The sequence below is a fragment of the Magallana gigas genome, chromosome 4, assembly GCF_963853765.1.
Source record: "Magallana gigas chromosome 4, xbMagGiga1.1, whole genome shotgun sequence".
NCBI lineage: Eukaryota > Metazoa > Mollusca > Bivalvia > Ostreida > Ostreidae > Magallana > Magallana gigas.
Window position 1 is genome coordinate 42,355,827 of NC_088856.1, and position 14,313 is coordinate 42,370,139.

General features: G+C 32.3%; 1 protein-coding gene and 1 long non-coding RNA gene across 3 annotated transcripts; one reads left to right on the forward strand and one right to left on the reverse strand.

Annotated features, from left to right (window-relative positions):
- The first annotated feature begins 924 nt into the window (after nt 1-924).
- LOC136274818 (uncharacterized) lies at nt 925-3,145 on the forward strand. Its single transcript, XR_010713231.1, has 2 exons — nt 925-1,976; nt 2,133-3,145. It is a non-coding gene; the product is annotated as an uncharacterized lncRNA (long non-coding RNA).
- Nucleotides 3,146-4,076: 931 nt separating this feature from the next.
- Nucleotides 4,077-10,564, reverse strand: LOC109617176 (E3 ubiquitin-protein ligase TRIM71). 2 transcript variants are annotated; one of them, XM_066082493.1, is made up of 2 exons: nt 10,453-10,564; nt 4,077-6,412 (listed from the first exon to the last, which is right to left on the reverse strand). In XM_066082493.1, exon 2 carries the CDS (start codon nt 6,410-6,412, stop codon nt 4,682-4,684), a length of 1,731 nt encoding a protein of 576 aa, XP_065938565.1. In that variant the 5' UTR covers nt 10,453-10,564; the 3' UTR covers nt 4,077-4,681. The 2 variants fall into 2 exon arrangements, with proteins under 2 accessions (XP_065938565.1, XP_065938564.1); XM_066082492.1 differs by lacking the exon at nt 10,453-10,564 and adding an exon at nt 10,330-10,374.
- Between the last annotated feature and the right edge of the window lie 3,749 nt (nt 10,565-14,313).

The following is a 14,313-nucleotide window of genomic DNA, read 5'->3' on the forward strand; positions in this document are numbered from 1 at the left end:
ACAAATTAATTCTCAAATGATATGATTTCAAAGATAATTTTGAAAATTTTAAGTATGTAGCTATAGTTTGATGGATGTGTTTTCAAACCTTTGTACTTTCAATTTTCCTTCCCTAGAAATGACCATATTGTTAATCGTAATTTTTTTTTACTTTCTTTAACTAAGATTTTGTAATTACAATGTCTTACATCATTTATACACATAAAGTATCTTATTGATGTATATCAGGGATTTTCCACACCATGTTTTTTTCCACAAATAAATAAGAACCTAGAACGGTATATAGAATTTTGTTGAATTAGATTTTTTGAAGCGATTTTGCTTCGTTATAAATGTAATTCGTTATAACCGTCAAGTTCATAACATATGAACACCGGGAATGAAAATCACTTCGCTGTAAGTGTCAATTCATTATATGCGTGTTCGCTTGAGCGTGTTTTACTGTAAATGATTCCGAATTGCATGTTAAACATTTGAAGTAATTGAGGAAAACACATATACTGTGGTTTCATTAATTTTCGTGGGTATCAATTTTCGTGGATTTTCTAAAAACCACAGTTTCAAGGATACGTAATTTCGTGGCCAATGATCTAATCAATACAAAATGTTAGTTGAAAATTGAACTTCAATGAACATTAAATTTTGTGGATAAACTTAACAACGAAATCCACGAAAATTGGTACTCAACGAATATTGATGAAACCACAGTAAATTGTAAATCTTAACTTTAAGCTAAAATTTCAGACAATGAAATAATTCACAGGATTTCGATAATGTAAATTAATTACCGATAATTTTTTTTAGAGATTCAAACAATCATAGATTGAATTAGGAACTACCCTCTTGATGCAGACATTTTTTGTAATTTGAAATATAAATGGTTTAGAAACACCATTTTTAAGGCGTCGAGCTAATGCTCGACAGCCTTCTAGCGATTGTCTGGATTGGCAATCGTCCAAAAATTCATGCACTGCACCGCCTTTTTAATGCGCATAAAAAATAAGTTCCTTGAAGTATTAAAGGTATTACAAGATTTGTATTCCTTTTATTCAACTAAATCGTGTACAAAAAAACCAACTTTGCCTCCCTGGTTATTGACAACTCATTGCATTAGTATAAATTTGCTTAATCAAGAAATGGCGGATGAATACAATAAGGTGCAATGTAAACATTCACTAAAATATTATTTAAGTTTATCGCTTACATTTTAATTGGAGACTGTGCCCAATAGAAATAAAATTTGATATGTAAATGTATTTGTTATCGGGCATGGTCTCCAAAATAATTGTAAGAGATAAACTTATCTAGAGATTTTGTTGCAATTAATAAACACGATAATGCAGTTGGTTTGGTCGAGCATTTTAGATAGCACGTGTTGTGGATTTGTTTGTAAACAACCATAGCATAGGTAATCTTGTTTCAAACGGGAATTGAAATAAATAAACGTATGTTTTATTATTATAATTAGGGACACACTGTTGATGTATTCAAATTATGAGCCTGTGAAATGTGCAAAGACTTGTTGAAGCAGAAAGAAAATAATATTTTTTTTTAACTTTGAAATTTCTTCGATTTTTGTAACCATGATAAGTTATTGTATTATAAACTCATCACTACCTATTTTATAACGAAATATACTGATTATTGTTTTTGAAACAGCACAAAACGTAATTTTTTTCCTTTTTTATTCTAATATTATTTGATAAACGACTATATATATTAGTACAGAAATTCAAATTATTGATATCATTCTATATAAAAGAAAATGTCAGCTCGACGCCTTTGTGGCCGTTCCGGCCTTTGATTCTTTTTTTTTAAGGCGGCAAACCAACTTTAAAATAAATATACCACCACAGCTCAGGATCTCAATTCGAGATACAATCTCACAACTCAGGCTCAATCTCGTGCTGAGACTCTCAAGAGGAGAGCTGATAAATTGGCCACCGATACCACAGCTAAGCCGAAAAAGTTGAAAGGTAAACGTATTGTAGTTACAATTAAGCAAATAGTTCCATTAATAATCACTGAATATAACGATGATTTTTTTCAATTTAACTTTGCATTGAGAGGACAAATTTTAAATTAAAAAAAAACTTGTGTATACTTATCAAATTTTCTTTATTGTGTTACAGATATGCAGGAAAACTTCAATGCAAATGAGAAGAGATTGAATAAGCTTTCCACTGACATTGATGAACTCAATCGACGAATGGCAGAGTATTTACTAGCCATCAACGACAAAGCTACAAATTATTACAACTGTAAACCATAAGAACAAAATCCTGTTACTCAGTGATTTGATGACTTAGCATGGAGTGTATAAGGACAGCTAGCATTGTATGGGACCACTCAGTGTGCCAGTAGTTAGACAGTGGTCAGACAATTCACATGTTATTTCAAGGTGATTTCTACTGGAGAAAGTATTATACATGTGTGGTCAGCATTATCTGTTGTAGTCGTAGCCTGTGATACCATCTATGTATTCTATTGTATGCTCCAAATGATCTTGGAGAGAAACTGTGGTAGGAATTGAAGGAATTACTATGTACAGTAGTTTACATTGTTCATTGTTTATGATGGACATTTTCTCTCCTTTTCCTTTCAATATCATGTGTAAATGTACATTTATTATACATTATGTATTGGCCCTTTTCATACAGCTGATGTTGTCAAGTATATGACAATGGCTACTTTCACTTTTATGACCTTTGCCCTCTATTAGGTTCAAATTGATCACATGACCAAAACCAGGCATCAATGATAATGAACCTGTGAATATGAATGTGCAAGATTTTTTATTTGTTAACTGTATATTATTAGCTTTATATACGTGTATTTTACAGTTCTTTATGAACGTTTGATCCACTTTTTTATGAATGTACTTTTGAATAGCAGGTGATTGGGCTGTAGTTTTTCACCTTGCAGCAAGAGCCCCTTTCTAATGTTATATGCATGCGTGTGTTCCTTTTGTAAAATAATCATTGTACATGAAGTCATACACATTATTTTTTGGTGACACTCAGTGTGTTTCTGCCATGTTGTGTAATAAGTCTCTCGTTTCCTCACATATAATGCTCATTTATAATAACCTCTGTGATGCTGCACTGCTGAAGATCAAATTTGTCAAATTATACATTGGAGTCAAGTTGTGTGGTCTTTTCTATTTCATTTTCAACATCTTTAACAAAATCGAATGTCGCGAATTATCGGAACAAAATTTCTATTTTAGTGTAATTTAATCTCTGTTCTAAATCCACCCCACCCCCCCCCCCTTTGAAAAAAAAATCTGGATATTAGAACTAAAGGCTGGTCTGGGAGCTATAAGATATTTACCCCCACCCCTTTTTCTGAAACATGGGCAGACTTTATGCAAACACCAAGAAAATTGGATTTTTTAATCTTTTACTGGTGATAAGATATGGTTTGATAAAGGAGTAAGTGGCAAGTTAATATAGGGCATAATACATAAAGGTTTGGTTTCCATGGATACATTGACCAGCGTCAATTGATCTGATATACCTATATATTGCATCATAATATAATAATATCTATTGATTCACATCCTTTGCTTTATTTTATTAACCATCAACCAAAATGAATTAGATATAAATCATTTCTTTTCACACTGTAGCATATACAATTTTTTTTAAATATTGCCTGTCACAATATTAGCTTTTATATGGTTACATATATATGTTTCCAATGTATACAAAGAGGATATTAGAAGTTGTAGATGTTCATGTATGTTTCATATGGTGCTATAATTGTAGAAAATACAAAACTTGCAAATCCTGATATTTCTTTCTACCAAGCAACCATGTATATAGAAAAGCATTTACTGAGCCCAATGTACAAGGTTGTCAAAAACGTTACTCGAGAGGTTGAATGCAAATTATTTTTGATTTTTATACTATTGGGGTAATAATCGGTACAGTTATAGGTAATATATCATTTCTCTTTGACTTCACAAACGTCTGAGATTTCATATAAGTAGTAGTGCACCAGCAATTAGAATTCTGATGGAAAACTCCTTCCGCCACCAACTCCACCTAGTGGTTTTTGGTGTTTATCAATCCATCTTTCCATCAATTTTTCTATTTCATAAACGAATGACTGTACATTTTTGTTCTGCAAACGATGATGTCCATCTTGTATACTACTGAAGCTTAGTTGAAATCAACAGACATGGTAATTTTACCCCACATTAGTAAAACCCCGGTACTTACAGAATTTGTGTAAACACCCCTCCCCCTTTCTCTAGAAATATGATACAATGTCATGTATTTAGTTTACTTATCTCATTGTTTAAAGACAGATTTGTTCAAATGAGAATTTTACCTCAAAATAAATTCACATTTTTCTACAAGTGTTTACTTTTTATTGTCATCTCATGTTGAGTGCATTGGATATTATTGGAATAAGTTTAAAAACAATTATTAGCTTTTGTTTAGATTGAATTAAGCAGTTTCTAATTGCTTAAAATAAATATTCTTTATACATATATTAGTTTATATATTTATTCGTCAATTCTCTAGCAATGAACAATAATCCATGAATCGATACATGAGTCATTGTATAAATTATAATAAGTATTGTACATGTAAATATCATTTATTGTGCACTAACATGATGTTATAGTAACATAAACACAGTACCAAAAAGAGGTATTGATATATAATGTTCACTGTAGATACTTATACACTGTCACCGTGTTGGTGTCCCATTCTCCCACCCAGAGATTGTTCTCACCATCCACACACACACTATATGGATAATCTACCCCTTGTTGTGGTGTGAGTAGTAGAGACAAGAACTGACCGTCCCGATTCAGGAGATGAGCTTTTTCACTGATTTCATCACACACCAGGATGTGACCGAGTACATCAGTACATATTCCAAAGGGATCAAGCCTTGACCTCTGACCTGTGTAGGAGAACCTGTGTTGTCCTGATTTATCCACCACCAGTACAGCATGTTTGTCAATGTCTGATACACAGACATCACCATTGATGTTTTCTGTGATGTAGTGTGGATACTTGTACAGTGGCTGTCCTTTGTTGTCTCTCTGTATGTTCTGTATTTCTGTCCCTGTCTTGTTGTACCTGGTGACTTTACCCTCTTCATCTGTCTTCATCCCCACCAGTATGTCCCCGTTGATGTGGGAGGAGTGTATACTGAGTGGTTCCCAGTTTCCTGTTTTAATGAATTCAGTGATTGTATTATCCGGTGTTATCTTATTGATGACTTTGTTTTCTCTGTCTGTATAGATCAGACCCCCGTCCTGTGTGACTGTGTGGTAGCCGTCAGATCCACCATTGGTTTGTATCTTCTGTAGCTGATTCCCCTGTAGATCTGTTTGGACAAGGTTACCATACACATCACTGACCCAGAGTCTGTCTGATTTACCCAGTGATATATGAAATACACCGTCAACACCTGGTACTGTGTACTTTCTGACCTTGGTGACAGAGGAAGACATACACAGTGTTTGTTTCACGTCAGATTTCTCTCTGTCTTGTTTCCTCTGTTTCCCTGTAGGTTTCAACTGTGTAGAGGCAGTCTCCATGGGTTTTATTTTTCTGTTCTCTGGTTTAGTGTTAGGAACAGTTATTTTACCCAGTAGTTTGGCGACATCTTCCTGGCTGTATTGACCAACAGTAAATATGGGTGGGACTGGTTTGGATGTCTCTGGTATGGGTCTAATGACCAAGTTTTCTGATTTGAGGGCAAATGTTAATTGTTCTATGTTTGAGGGAGATAGGTAACCATAAAACGTTTTGACTAAATCATTGAGAGAATTGATGTAGTCATCTATTTGTTGGTTTTGGCCGTTTAATGTTTGCAATAATGACTGTTCTAATTTGTGGACTTGTTCTATATTATCTGATGTTAGTGTGTCTACCAGCTTTTTCACAGACTCAGCTTCAGCTTTCATGGATGTTCTTATACTCTCCATAACCTTCTTTATTTCTGTGACATCTCCTGCAATTTCCTTTTTCAGATCTTGAGAAGTAGGCTCAAAGTAGCTTCGAATGTTGGCAATTTCTTTGTTATAAATCGAAACCTTTTCGGCAAAGACCATTTCTAGGTTGGTAAACCAATGGCCGCGGTGTTCTTTGGTGCCTGTGCATTTAGAGCAAATGGGAATTTGGCATTCCCCACAGAGGAGATCAATTTCTTTTGTGGGGTGGATCTTGCATTTTTCTACAGGAAGTTGACGTTTGCGTAACTTATAAGGGACAACTTCATGATTCTGGGTTTTCTTATACTTCTGATGTCCATCTCTGCATTGTTCACACATTGGTTGGTGACAGTCATTGCAGTAAAACTGACAGTTCCTCTTACAGTCTTCAGTGGCACACACCAAATAATGCTGGGCGTCGGATGGTATTTGGGACTCAGATAATGCCATCTGAAATGAGAAAAGTATTAGTTGAGGAAAAGGTGGCATTTGATTTTGCTAATTTTTTCAAAACTAAAAATAATGAAGAAGTCAATTATTATTTTTTTTTTTCAGAAAGATTTATTTGACAAAGACAAAGACAGCAGAAAAAGATACAAAGGATACAAGTACACATATCTCACAATGTAATAGCTTGTCTCTTAAAGAGAAAGAACATAATGTAGGTCTATATATTGTGCATATAACTCTTTACAAATGTACCTGTATACTACTTGAAAAAGGAAGTTAGTGAGAATAAGATGAAAGAAAAGTGTTTGTGTGCGAGGTGGTGGGGGGGGGGGGGGGGGGGGTAGTACATTATATAACCTATTGAATCTGATAAATATAGCTAGTATATCATAATAATAAGTCATATTTTTTGCCAGTGCCTTTCAAACTCTGAAAATCTACAATTTTTAAGCAAAATATATTTCTCCACGGATATTCTGTTTTTCATTATATTTTCGAGTGCACCAAAATTCAGCTTTGGAACTTCTTTATATCTACTTGCAAATATGTATTAATTGTTTTATTATTAGAATTAAAAGATAATGTGCTTTATACAAATTTCTCTCTATATATTTTCCAAATAAAATTGAGTTTTTGTCAAATGTTACTTGCATTTCCAATTTCCTTAACAACCACTCCTCACATAGTTCCCAAAGTTCTTTTACACAATAGCAATCTACAAATAAGTGTTCAATAGTCTCATTAACTCTTTTACAAAAGGAGCAAACTGGGGATTCTTTAACCTTAATCTTGTGAAGATAATCATTTGTTGGTGTTATTCTGTGTAAAATTTGAAATTGTAGCCATTGTAGTTTTGACTCTTTAGTAGTTTTAAACGGAAGTTCAAATATTTTGTTCCAGTCTTTGTTGTTAACATTAAAGCCCCTTTCTAGCCATTTATTTACAGATGTAATTGGATCTCTTTTCTCCTTAATAAGTTTGTTATACATGTCTTTGCAACCTTTTTTATTGGTGAAGAAGATAATTATGTGACTGGGTATACTTGGGCCAGACTTGTATTTGATTTCATTGATATTGTCTTTATCTAATCTTTCAAATATTGCTCTCTTTAGGCTTGCATATTCAGAAAATGTTATTCCTAATAAATCAAAGGTTGAGTTATTCAAATTTAGTTTCCATCTTGTATGGTGAAATACATCTCTTGAAAATTTCTTACTCCCAATCCAAACCATTATAGTTTTTGTGTAATTAATTTTTAGTCCTGAAAGATCTGCAAAATAATCTAAAAGTCTTAAAATACCATCCATAGACTGAGGCGAACCATCAAAAATAAGAGAGGTGTCATCAGCATATTGAGAAAGCTTATATTCTATTCCATCTATAACAATTCCTCTAATATCCCTATTATTTCTAATTAAAATCCCTAAGATCTCCGCGCATAATAAAAAAAGATATGGAGAAATGGGGTCACCTTGTCTACAGCCCCTTTGAAGATAAATACAGTCAGAAGTGAATCCATTTTGCAAAACACATGATTTGGTGCCATTGTAAAAGGTCTTTATCCATTTTTTTATAGATGGTCCAAATTTAAAAAAATCCAGTGTTTCAAAAATAAATTTCCAAGATAGAGTATTAAATGCTTTTTCGAAGTCAATTAATAAGCATTAATAAACCTGGTATTCTATGTAGTTCAGTATAATTCATTAAATCATATATGAGTCTTATATTTTCTCCAATAAACCTTCCTTTGATAAAACCAGTTTGGTCTTTATTTATTAATTTGTCTAATAGTGACTTAATCATATTAGCAATGCATCCTGATGCTATTTTATAAACAACATTTAGAAGACTTATTGGGCGCCAATTTTTTAGGAACTGTTTTTGTTTTTCAGCTTTCGGCAAGCAAGTTATGATTCCTAACTTATTTGGTTCTGTAAAATGCAGTAATTCGTTTGAGTTATTAATTGCTATCGTAATAAAAGATCCAATATTATTCAAAAAAAGTTTGAAAAATTCACTAGTGTATCCGTCAGGTCCTGGAATTTATCATTTTTCATGTTTTTAAAAAAATTGAAAACTTCTGTGTTTGTAATAGGACCTTCGATATTTTCTGATTCCTCTTGATTTAGTTTAGGTATACATGTATATTAAGTTTCAGTTTTTCATGTATATTTTCTGTTTCTATTATGTCCTTTCTTGTATAAAGGTTTGCATAGAATGCCTTTGTTTCACTTAGAATTTCTTGTTGATTTCTCCTCTTGTTGATCCATCGTCCTTCTCAATTAACAATATTTGTTTATTAATATAGTTTCTTGATTCTAAATTAGCAAAATATTTTGTTGGTTTTTCTCCCTGGTCTATCCAATTTGCTTTTGATCGTATACATTGACCTTTTAATCTAATATTTCTAATTTCTTCCAATTCATTGTGTTTTTCCTCAAGTTGTTGACTAGAATCCTGAGTCAAATTCTGTTCTAGATTTAAAATTTCCTTTTTAAGCATATCTTCTCTTTCAAGAGTTTTTTTTTTAATATAAGTTGAGTACGAGATAGTTTTTCCTCTTATTTCCATGAGCAGGGTATCTAAAAACAATTGGTCGTTTATAGTGAATTGTATATTATCATCCGGTACAGAGCCTAAGGATATATTGTCTTTATTGTACACAAAACAGGAGTATTGTTTTTTAATATCTATAACTATTTGTTTTACTATTTTGATATATTCTTTATCAGTTAATAGGGAGTTATTAAATTTCCATATTCCTTTACCTTTTAAGAATTCATTCTTTTTTATACATAAAACAACTGGGGAATGGTCTGACCTATAGCTATTTTCTATTTTAATCATTGGAGACATATTTTGTAATGTATCTGAAATTAGGAAAAAATCCAGCCTGGCTTGTTTTACTGGGGTTTTCCTTCTCCAGGTATACTTTTTCAGATTTGGATTGTTTTCACGGAAAAAGTCTTTAAGGTTTAAAATTTCAATTAGTCTTAGTAATTCAAGTCTTGATTTGGGATTATTCAAGCTTTTGTAATTCATTGAATCTAACTCTTTATCAAAAATTAAATTAAAGTCACCACCAAGAACAATATGTTGGTTCGTAAAAAGATTCTCTATATGCTGTAATAAGTTTGTATAAAATGTACTAGGTGTATCTAGATTTGGGTCATATACGTTTACCAGTAGAACATGTAAATCATCAACAGAAACATCAAGAATAAGAAAGTTGCCATTGTCATCTTTAAATGTTTTGTGAACATCTAATTCACAATTGTTGTTAAAAAGAATCGCTACACCCCTGGAGTTTGACTTAAAAAACTAAAAAAAGCTTTATAACCCCATTGTGATTTAATCATATTTTCTTCTTTTTCTGTAAAATGGGTATCCTGTAAAAAATACTATATATGATAATTTTTGTTTCTAAGGGTTTGAAAAACGTCTTTCCTCTTGTTTCCATCACCAAGGCCCTGACAGTTTACTGTTAAAATTTTAAGGAGGTTTTCTTGGTGTTTGTTTATTTGTTCTACCATGATATAAAAAAGTGGAAAAGAATACTGCACCCCCACATTGTGTTGATAGAGAAAGAAGAGTAAACAAATAAGTCGTGAATCCAGGATGCACACACGGGTGAACCAAAATACATGATTTAGATATCAACCTTGCACAGAGAAGATTTACCAAAAATCAGTATGGATCTAATATTTAAGATAATAGTGTGTATGTAATAAAAATATTAATAACAATCGGCGTGAAGGAAAACATTAAATGTAGAGTAACTCTTCGTAAAAGAAAATAAATATAGTAATACGAGAAGGTTGTGATTTGGTTAGGTAGCATCAATAAATATATACAAGTCGTCACTGTTAACGTCTCAGGAGAAAAAACAACCTTAAGGCCTAACTTGAGTTACATACTTTTTTGAACGTTAGTAATGGACATGACATTTCCACTCTACATTAATGTTCCATCAACGTGGTGTAAATTGTGGATGACAAAAAGAAAAAAAAGGAACAAAACTAAATGCAGGAAAAACTTACAATCAATGAATCATGTGTACATCGAGAATGTGTCCCGTTAGCACCTCAAATAGGAAATAATAAAGTAGTAACTAACACCGGAGTCAAGACGGTTGGAACACATTATTTCCGGTGTAATGAAGAATAATGACCCCCGTAGAAAAATGACCGGGGGTCATTTTTCTACGTAAAATAATGACCCCCGGTCATTTTTCTTCGTAGAATAATGACCCCCCGGTCATTATTCTACGTAGAAAAATGACCCCTTTGCCTGAAGAATAAGTGTCATTTCATAAAAATGAGCACACTCTACCTGAAGTAAAGTGACCCCTGTTAAGAATAATGACCCCCTTATAAATTTAAGTTTTCCTGTATCATCGTTTCTTGTTATGTGTGAAATAGTCTCAACAATGTATTATTATTTTTTCTTTTGCTGTAACTGAAAGTGACCCGAGATTTGAATTCATATTCAAATAAATTAAGTGTATGATGGAGTATATTTTAGAGATTAAAATCCTTCGTTATAACAAGATACTGACATACTGTACCGAGGTATATTTCTCATCACAACGGGTTACACACGTCTCATTATTACAATAAAACATATTAAAATTACTTCATTATAAAATTAAATTCTGTTTATTGGCGATGAAAGAGTATATTATATATTTGTCATATATTACACTTGATAAATTTCTCTTACTACTTAACTACTGTTTGGGATTATCACTCGAATGATCTATCCATCTATACTAGTATCTATCTATCTATCTATCTATCTATCTATCTATCTATCTATCTATCTATCTATCTATCTATCTATCTATCTATCTATCTATCTATCTATCTATCTATCTATCTATCTATCTATTACTGTATAGGTATATTTTGACATATTTATTTACACAATAAAATGCTGTCTGGTGATTTGTGCGGAATATAGATGTAGCGATAGTGCAAAAAGTACATTTCATACGTAATCCGTTAACGCGGGTTATATAACAAATTTTCTGCAATGTATTGTTTATATATGTCTTTTAAAAATTAAATTAATTAATAGTAAAGAGTATGTAATATGGGAAGTTGAGTATAACATCATCATAATTGTTTCGTGCAGTTTTTTTTTTCTTAAATTTTTCTTAAGTCGTTAAAGGTTTCAACAGTTCTTAAACAGGTTAGAAGTAAATCGTGTAGATTTTTGTCTTGCCAGTATGTGCTTAAGTTGTAAATCACGATCAATTTTTACAAAAATGGAAGGAATCATACGGATTGAATAGAAATATAAAACAATATCCGCGATCTAAATGAAGAACTAAACCTTCTCTCCATATGATATGCTACATCTACTAAGCAATTTTTCCTCTATTTCTTTTAGAAAACCGATTTTGATTCATAGCTTTGTAGAAACTGACAGGTATTATTTAAGACGGTTTAATGAAAAAAAGATGTAAAATACAAAAAGTACCACCAGTATTGTAATTTTTAATGGTTTTCTAAATGAGTAAATAGTAAAACCAGGCAAAATTTGTGAGATGTCCCTTCCATACAAATATATTTCGAAGTCGCTCCAATCACATAGAAGATTGAAGATATTTGGGTCCACGTTGAATCTGCAGGGTGTACAGTACCTATCCGTGAATTTTTTTGTGTACACATGTGGAGGGTTAATCGGTGGTCAATAAAAAATCCAGTGCTTTATATAATTATGACACATCTATGTAGTTCTTTTGATCCCACATAAATAGTAAAAAACATATTTGTTTTCTATATAAAAAATATGAACGAGAAAAAAAAAAAGAAAAAAGAAAAAAACAACAGTGGTGCTTCATATCAACTAAGGGCTGAAACGAAAGGGGGGGGGGGTTGATCTAGAATTACGAATTACAAAAAAAATAGATAAACAGTGCAGAGACACCATAGCTTCTAATGATTAATAACTTTTCAAACATTCAGCCCTTCCGTCAATACATTTTAACATATAATATTCATTAATACATGTATAATAATACACTTTTTTGCGTTTCATATATATATATTAGAATTATAAACTCACTAGTAGTATTATAAACTCACTAGTAGCACATGATGAATACTTGCAAATGTATGGATTGAGTAATTTACGAGGCCAGTATTTTACAAAGACACGGGTAGTTTCCTTGCGGCACTGAGACCGGTCTCGTTGATATGCGCGAAACGCCTTGGTCCAATCTTGCTCCCATACCATCGCGACACTACCACGAGCGCGTTTTTCACTTAAAGTCTTAATTTTTAATGAAAATTTCAGACAATGAAACAAATTTAACAATTTCTGTAATATTAATTAATTACAGATAATTATTTTTAGAGATGCAAAAAATTGTAGAACAGTAAATAATGTAATGTTACATACACTGAAGCTTCTAACAGGTGTAATTAAACATCAGATCAGTTTATGCAAGGAATGTGACCAATCTAATTAGCTTTTCAATGAATTATTCAATAAACAATGAGGCTTACATGTTAATACACTGTTAACTGGTGCTTATCCTCCAACCCAGTTACTAAACTTCTTACCTGTTTACTTTATAAGCAAAGAGGGGTAACTCTATTACAAGAACAAAACTTTGTATAAAAAATTATAACATTGTAACAGTAGATATGTTATACATGATGAAATATTCTTAAACACTAAGAGTGCTTATTGACAGAGACAGTGAATTCTTGTCCAACATAAATATACCGGTAGAAAAGCTATCTTTGATGCTTGAAGTGACATATAGACAAATATAGAATATAAACAAATTTTCTTGTATGTAGTTTTACTTTAGGTGAATGATTAATCTGTTTTTAATGCTATTAATAACACATAATGAACTTTAATTTGTTTATGTTGACAGCTTGTAACTGCCATGAGTACGGATCTCGGGACAACCTTTGTGATGCCCAGACTGGTCAGTGTCTGTGTATCTACAACGTGGGATCTCGTGACTGTAGTCAGTGTGAGGCCAGATACTGGGGATTCACCCAATGTCGGGCATGCGACTGTAACGGAAACGCAGAAACCTGTGATGACCTGACTGGGAGGTGTATTGCATGCCTTAATAACACTGCCGGAGATCACTGTGAGAGGTTAGAGGAAAATATTTTGAACCTTTCTTCTATATTGAGTAAGTATAGCAAAAATATCTGATTTTTTTATTTTTTATCTGAAATATAAAATTCAAAGGTGTGTGTTTTTATTTTATCCGCTTCCTGCATGTTCATCTTCTTCATCAACATGGATGCTTTTGTGGCTAAATACTCTAAGAAATTACATGAAAAAAGCTATGTAGCTGCCAATCTCCAGTGTAGACTGTGGCATAATGGTCAGAGGTCAAAGTCATATGGTCAGATAAAAGTTAAACTCCCTAACCTGGAATGGCCTAGTTATTCCCGCGCTAAATTGTCTTTAATTATTAAACTCAGATTTATTCCCCCTCCATCTCTTGATTGTTCTCATTAACAATGTATGCCACAACCGGTTACCGGTATGTATAAACCCAGATCATCTCTCACTTGAACCACATGGAATTAATATGCAGCGTGTCAACTGTATGTCTGAAGGTGTGTGCAGACAGCATGTGAATTATCCCCCTTGTTTTATAAATTTCCATTTAAATGAGTAATGGTATGTATTTTATAGATTTAATTCACTTTAAATTTATGTATTGTGTAATTTTATAAAGATATAAAAAAAAATATGCAGAGCACTGGAGGCCCATCTCCAACCCCTCCCCCCAGTGGTCTACAATTTCTTTTCTTCTTTACAAATTTTATGTTTAAAAATATTGCACATAATTTTTATTGCATACTCATTGTAAATCAGTTTGTATTTTTTAAACACACATTTGAAGAACACAAAAG

Coding starts and splice junctions, on each gene's coding strand:
- LOC109617176 (XM_066082492.1), bottom strand. CDS start 10,359: ATGTCATGTCCATTACTAACGTTCAAAAAA. Junction 6,413..10,329: donor CATTACTAACGTTCAAAAAA/GTATGTAACTCA, acceptor TTCTCATTTCAG/ATGGCATTATCTGAGTCCCA.